The sequence below is a fragment of the Zea mays genome, chromosome 2, assembly GCF_902167145.1.
Source record: "Zea mays cultivar B73 chromosome 2, Zm-B73-REFERENCE-NAM-5.0, whole genome shotgun sequence".
In the NCBI taxonomy this organism is placed as follows: domain Eukaryota; kingdom Viridiplantae; phylum Streptophyta; class Magnoliopsida; order Poales; family Poaceae; genus Zea; species Zea mays.
The window spans coordinates 155,993,573-156,000,133 of NC_050097.1; the positions used below are offsets into that span (position 1 = coordinate 155,993,573).

At 60.5% G+C, this 6,561-nt stretch overlaps 1 protein-coding gene and 1 pseudogene across 1 annotated transcript; one reads left to right on the forward strand and one right to left on the reverse strand.

Moving 5' to 3' along the window:
* Positions 1-1,209: 1,209 nt before the first annotated feature.
* On the reverse strand, positions 1,210-2,702 carry LOC103649009 (uncharacterized; annotated as a pseudogene).
* Positions 2,703-3,633: 931 nt separating this feature from the next.
* Positions 3,634-6,341, forward strand: LOC103647148 (root phototropism protein 2). Its single transcript, XM_008671710.4, has 3 exons — positions 3,634-4,167; positions 4,273-4,342; positions 4,527-6,341. Exons 1-3 carry the CDS (start codon positions 4,127-4,129, stop codon positions 6,147-6,149), a joined length of 1,734 nt encoding a protein of 577 aa, XP_008669932.1. The 5' UTR covers positions 3,634-4,126; the 3' UTR covers positions 6,150-6,341.
* Positions 6,342-6,561: the final 220 nt, after the last annotated feature.

Here is a 6,561-nt window from a genome sequence, read left to right on the forward strand (position 1 = left end):
AGCTCTTGTAAGGTGTAGAAGTGGGAAAACTTGGATGACTTGAATGTAGGGTGGTTGGGGTATTTATAGCCCCAACCACCAAACTTGACCGTTGGTGGAGGCTGCAGTCGACGGGCGCACCGGACAGTCTGGTGCGCCACCGGACACTGTCCGGTGCGCCAGCCACGTCACCTGGCCGTTGGGTTCCGACCGTTGGAGCTCTGACTTGTGGGCCCGCCTGGCTATCCGGTGGTGCACCGAACAGGCCCTGTAGGCTGTCCGGTGTGCCACCCGCGCGTGCTCTGCTCCTCTGCGCGTGCAGGCGCGCATTTAATGCGTTGCATTCGACCGTTGCGCGCGAAGTAGCCGTTGCTCCGCTGTCACACCGGACACTGTCCGGTGACTCACCGAACAGTCCGGTGAATTATAGCGGAGCGGATTCCCGAAGCTGGCGAGTTCGGAGTTGCTCTTCCTTGGGGCACCGGACACTGTCCGGTGGTGCACCGGACAGACCGGTGAATTATAGCGGAGCGCCTCTGAGAATTCCCGAAGGTGAGGGGTTCAGCTTGGAGTCCCCTGGTGGCACACCGGACAGTCCGGTGCGCCAGACCAGGGTGCACTTCGGTTGTCCCTTGCTCTCTTTGTTTGAACCCTTTTCTTGGTCTTTTTATTGGCTTATTGTGAACCTTTGGCACCTGTAGAACTTCTAGACTAGAGCAAACTAGTTAGTCCAATTATTTGTGTTGGGCAATTCAACCACCAAAATCAATTAGGAAATAGGTGTAAGCCTAATTCCCTTTCACACTTCAACAATGCAACCTGATACACTGAAAACTGAAACTAAACAGGTCACAGAAAAACAATATCCACAACTACACTTCTTTAGGCAGCGAGCATCATATAAAAACTATTGCACTTGATTAAACAGTGTAACCCCTGTCTGTATTTTAGGCAATGCTACTCAGTAAACAAGGGTTCCGAATGAAAAAAACAGGGGGTGGCAGTCATACCCAGGATCTTGCTCCACAAGCTCGCAGATTTTGATCTTCTTTTCCCAATCCATCTCCTTGAGCTTGCCACTCATCGCCGCCTTCACCATTTCTGCAGCAATCTTCTCCCCTAGGCCTTCTCACTGTCGATCACATCTAGGCCTCATATGTATAGCTCTTTGTGAACCTGTAAATTAATGCGGGTGTATGATCTACTACCATCTTCTAGGCAAGGTCAATCTGACAGCTACCAACTACTGTACTTCCCTGCGCTGCCTCGCTCCGTCCAACGGTCAGCCGGTGGTCGTCGCCGGGTTCGGGTAAGGGTCGGTCCAGCACCAGTCCTCTGCCACGGCCTTCTTCCATCTCCTGTTGAACAGCTGCGGCTCGGTGTAGGACCGCTACCTGACCGCTAACCGGTCTGCCGTCCCCAATGCCGACGTGGCAGCCGTCATCGTCGCCTTGCCGCCGTCGCCGAGCTTAGGGACGTTGCGGCTCCGGTCGCCCTGCGCGCAGTAGCTAAGCTTGTAGTCCATGCCCCAGGCGTAGATGAGGTCGTTCTGGATCATGTGCCACGCGCACCGCCACGCCGCGCGCGAGAACACGGGCACCATCATCTCCACCCACCCCGCGCACGGCGGGCCCATGTTGTTGCCGTAGCACCGGCCGTGCCCGCTCGTCTTGTAGTACCGCCGGTGGACGCCCCCGCTCCGCGCGGCGCGCGCCGTGAGCTGGTGGTGGATCTGCGACCGCCGGTCGAGCGCCGGCTGCGAGATCTCCAGCCGCTCCTCCCTCACGACCCGCAGGTACCGGAGCGGGTCGACGGCGAGATGGATGGGGTAGCGGAGGGGAGCGCGGGGATGGGATCAGCGGCTGCTGGGCGCCATTAGCGGCTGCGCGCTGGGAGTTGCGCGAGATCCACGCTTGGCGTGCTGGCGGTCGCGGATGTGGCTCCCCATCGTGGGAGGCAAGGTGGGCTAGGTCGCGGATGTGGCGGTCGCTGATGGCGCTCCCCATCGTGGGAGGCAGGGTGGGCGAGGTCGACGGCGAGATAGATGGGGTAGCGGATGGGAGCGCGGGGGCGGCGCGGGATGCAGGCGCGGGCAGGGGCGGGATTGCAGGAGGGACGACGTTGAGGGCAAGGAGAGGGTTTCGGGGGAGGAGATGGGAGGTCGGGGGCGACGGTTTCCAGACGAGAGGGTTTCGGGGCGCGATAGGAGCGGGATCGGTGTGCGCCTGTGCGGGATCGAGGAGCTAGACTGAAACGTAGGATCGGACGGCTGGGATTATAGAATTGTAGAACAGATGGTTGAGATCGTAGAATGGTAGAACGAGAAAAGACAGGCTACCTTTAGAGTCTTAATAAGTAGTATAGATATAGATAGTATAAAATCTGTCCTAATAATCTGCCCCCCTGTTTGCTTTTCTATCTAGATTATTTAAGCTAGTCATAATCTACACAGATTATGAGCTAAAACAAACAGGCTTGGCCCCCTTGATTTTTGGAGCAGGTGGCCGGCGATCCTGCGGCCCGTTCTGGGCCTGTAGAGTCAGTACGGGGCGGCCTGCTCCGTGGCGGCCGTCGATGGCTTTCGTCTCGCCTAAAGCCGGCGGGCCCAGAGGGCCGCGCGGCGCGACCGCGCGACCAGTCCCCCGAACTATGTGTGCTTCAAACTGCCTGCCTGAGGACCACGTCGCCGCCAAAGTGCCGCTTCCCCTCGCGCTGCTTGCCATGTCGCGGCGAAGGCCACGAACTAGAGCCCCGTTACCAGCCCCAAACGGGCTGTTCCGGTGAGATCTGGCCGTCGATCCCACCGTCACGACAGAGCTTATGTTAGTTCGATACTAGATGACTGACAAGTGAATCAAATTTCGGAGTTTAAATTGACCTGCTTCTGGTTAATCAAATTTCGGAGCTTATCATGTTTTTTTACTCACGGGCAGAGTGAAACAAACTATAACCACTACAAGATCTGTATCAGATTTTATTCGGAGATTGAAAACCGAAAAAAGGTTCCAGCAGCTGCTGGACTGAACGAAGCAATACACTAGCAATCAGTATCTGTATCCGATATTCCGATCCCTCCCCTACAGTGCGCCGTATCTTTAGCGCCTATCCCACTGCACTGCACCGCATCCCCAAGGCGCCGCCCGGGTTCGGGTTGCTCTCGTCTTGGTCCCCGCCGCGACGCTAGCTCCGACGACGTGGCGAGCCCCCGCTGGTGCAGCGTGCGGAGGCCGGATTCCTGTGGGCCCCGCCGGCGTTATCCTCCGACGTGGCACGCCGGAGTCCACGGGACGGGAGGGAGGACGCGGGCGGGAAGAGTCTCCGGCGAGGCCTGCTCCGGAACGAACAAGCTAGCATGCGTCGTCGCTTGTTTATTGAGAGCGCTGCTGAAAAAGCACGCAAGCTATACGTAGTACGTAGCACCCTCATGCATGTACTACAGCTTGTACATACACTACACAACTAGACAGCGTTGTTTGCTTTAGCTTTGGCTTTGGACGATGATGTTGCACTTGCACCTACACACTTAACCTACAATTTATCAAGGTTGCAAACAGTGTCACTCACCACGCCGAGAACAACTCGCAAACGGTTCGTGGCCGCAATACACGGTTCCGATCCAGGCTGCAAGCGAGCGAGCATGGCGGCGTAGTCGTAGGCCCGCCCTCCAGATGGAGGCCTGCCGCCTCATGCCGTCCACTAGCTGAGCAGGTCACGGCAAGCGTGCGTCCGTCGACCACCAGTTCAGTTCGGTTGCCGAGAAGTGAATACGACTGTGTCCGCCCGTGTGAGCTGGACGTACGCGAGGCTGCGGCGGCGGCGGCTCAGCTAGTCGTCGTCGACCCCCCCGAAATCAGATAAACACCAGCCACGCAAAAAATCGCCGTATCCAGTCAGATCTTCCTCCTCCCAAATCCATCGCTAGCCAGCCTGCTGCTAGCACGCACAGTACCACACAGTACGTGCTCAAATAATGCTCGCTCCTGGCCTCCTGCTACCAAGGACCAAGAAAAGGAGGGCCGGCGAGGACGTCTGGCCGTCTGGGTCCCTATATATGAGACAGCGAGGAGGTGGGTGTGAAGGCTGTGCCCAGTGAGCTCAGCTCGATCCATCGATCGGAGAGCTTTTGCACTGCACCAGCTCTGAAGCCATGGCTGCTGCTTCTTCCTCCATGGACAGGATCGCCCAGTGGTACGTATGCTGATCGCTCAAGCCTCTGTTCGTACGTGCTTCAATCCGGTTCGGGGAGGTGAATTGACGACGCTCCCTATGTTTGCTGTTGCCCTCTATCTGCAGGGTGTCGTCCCAGGAGGTCCCGACCGACCTCACCGTCCGCATCGCCGACTCCGTCTTCTCTCTCCACAAGGTACGGTGGTGTTCACTCACCGATCATCTCCCCTGTTTAAAAACAATTCTTCTTTTTTTTTCTTTCTTCTCATCAATCAATCAAGGAAAAAAAGGAACACACACGACGACGATGAAGGCAACACAGTCGATCACAGTGGTACGAGTACGGCAACTGATCTCTGACTTTCTCTTCCGACGAGCAGGCGGTGATGGTGCCCAAGTGCGGCTACATCCGCCGGGCCGTGGCGGCGAGCCAGACGCAGGGCCCGGGGGGCGGCGCCGTCGAGCTGGACCTCTCCGCGCTGCCGGGCGGCGCTGACGCCTTCCAGAAGGCGGCGCGCTGCTGCTACGGCGACAGCCTCGAGATCACGGCGCGCGACGCGGCGGCACTCCGCTGCGCCGCGGAGTTCCTCGACGCGCCGGACCTGGCCCGCCGCGCCGACGACTTCCTCGCGCAGGCCGCGCTGCGCGCGCTCCCCGGCGCCGCCGCCGTCCTGCGGTCCTGCGAGGCGCTGCTCCCGGCCGCCGACGAGCTCGGCGTCGCGCGCCGCGCCGCGGACGCCGTCGCGCTCGGGGTCTGCAACGAGGCGCTGTTCCCGACGCCGCGGGCGCCGCCCGGGTGGTGGGCGGCCGAGCTGGCGGCGCTGTCGCCGGCGTCGTTCCGGAGGGTGGTCGCGGCGCTGCGGTGCCGCCGGGCCGGGCCCGAGGTGGTGGCCGCCGCGGCCGCCGCGTACGCGGAGCGCGTCCTGGCCGGGGTCCTCGCGGCGCCCGGCCGCCGGGACGCGGACCAGCGCGCGCTGCTGGAGGCCGTCGTGGACGCGCTGCCTCCCGCCGCCGACGCGCCCCTCCCGGCCGCCTTCCTCTGCCGCCTCCTCCGCGCCGCGGTCACCGCCGAGGCGTCCGCCAAGACGTGCCGCGACATGGAGCTCCGCGTCGCGGCCGTGCTGGACCAGGCCACCGCGGGGGACCTGCTGGGCGTCGCGCTCGACGGCGCCGGGGAGCGCGTCGTCAACGCGGACACCGTCCGCCGCGTCGTCGCCGCGTGCGTCGAGCGCCAGCAGACGCAGCAGGGCCGGCGGGCGTCCCTGGCCGGAGGTCCGGCAGGTGAGCTCAGCGCGCTGGAGAAGGTGGCGAAGACGGTGGATGAGGTGGCGGCGGAGATGGCGTCGCACGAGTCGCTGCCTATCTCCAAGTTCGTGGGCGTGGCGGGCGCGGTGCCCAGGGACGCGCGCCCGTCGCACGACTGCCTGTACCGCGCCGTGGACATCTACCTCAAGACACACCCGGGGCTGGACGAGATCGAGCGGGAGAAGGTGTGCAGCGTCATGGACCCGCTCAGGCTGTCGTACCAGGCGCGGATGCACGCGTCGCAGAACAAGCGGCTGCCGCTGCAGGCCGTGCTCAGCGTGCTCTACTACGACCAGCTGAAGATCCGTAGCGCGGACGGCAGCGGCGGCACGGAGGAAGGGTGGGAGACACAGTCGGCCGCCGGGAAGGCCCGTGCGCAGGCGCGGGCGGACGTGTCGCTGGCAAGGGAGAACGAGGCGCTGCGGTTGGAGCTGGCGCGGATGCGAGCGTACGTGTCAGGGATGCAGCAGAGCAGCAAGGGGAGCGGGTCGAGGCCATCGTCGTCATCGCTGGTACCAGGCCCAGCGACGGCGACGGGGAAGAAGGCAAGCTTCTTAGGGTCGGTGTCGCGGACGTTGAGCCGGCTGAACCCGTTTAAGGGCGGGTGGGCCAAGGACACGACCAGCATTGCCGATGGGCGTGACAGGACTTCCATGCATGTGGTGAAGCCCAAGAGGAGGAGGTTCTCCATCGGCTAATTCTTTTGTGATATATCGATATGATCGTGTCATCGTGTGTGTGACTTATATTAAATCACTGTGATTAGAGGCTAGAACAAGGGGTGTGGATGTTTGTACTTTCTCTGTCAATGAAAAAACAATATGCACTACAAAGGCAAAAGTGTAGGTTAAAATAGTGGACTAAGGAGTAAATATTAATAGTACTGTTGGGGTCGTGCTTCGGTGCGCCGAAGGTCTCACACGAAGAAGCAGCTTCGGCTGAAGTCGTCTCCAAGAGATGGCCGAAGGTCCCTTTTCATGGAGCTTCGGCGTTTTAAACCGACATAGAGATAGAATGACCTTTTTATACATATAGGTCTGAGTCAATGCTATAAACTTTCGCAAGGGGCATAATTGTAATTTGTCACAGGCTGCGACCTGTGCCTATAAA

What these genes read in the sequence shown, in the direction of transcription:
- LOC103647148 (XM_008671710.4), top strand. Translation starts at nt 4,127, where the DNA reads ATGGCTGCTGCTTCTTCCTCCATGGACAGGATCGCCCAGTG. An exon ending in ATGGACAGGATCGCCCAGTG is followed by an intron (nt 4,168 to 4,272) that starts GTACGTATGCTG and finishes CTCTATCTGCAG; the next exon opens with GGTGTCGTCCCAGGAGGTCC. An exon ending in CCGTCTTCTCTCTCCACAAG is followed by an intron (nt 4,343 to 4,526) that starts GTACGGTGGTGT and finishes TCCGACGAGCAG; the next exon opens with GCGGTGATGGTGCCCAAGTG.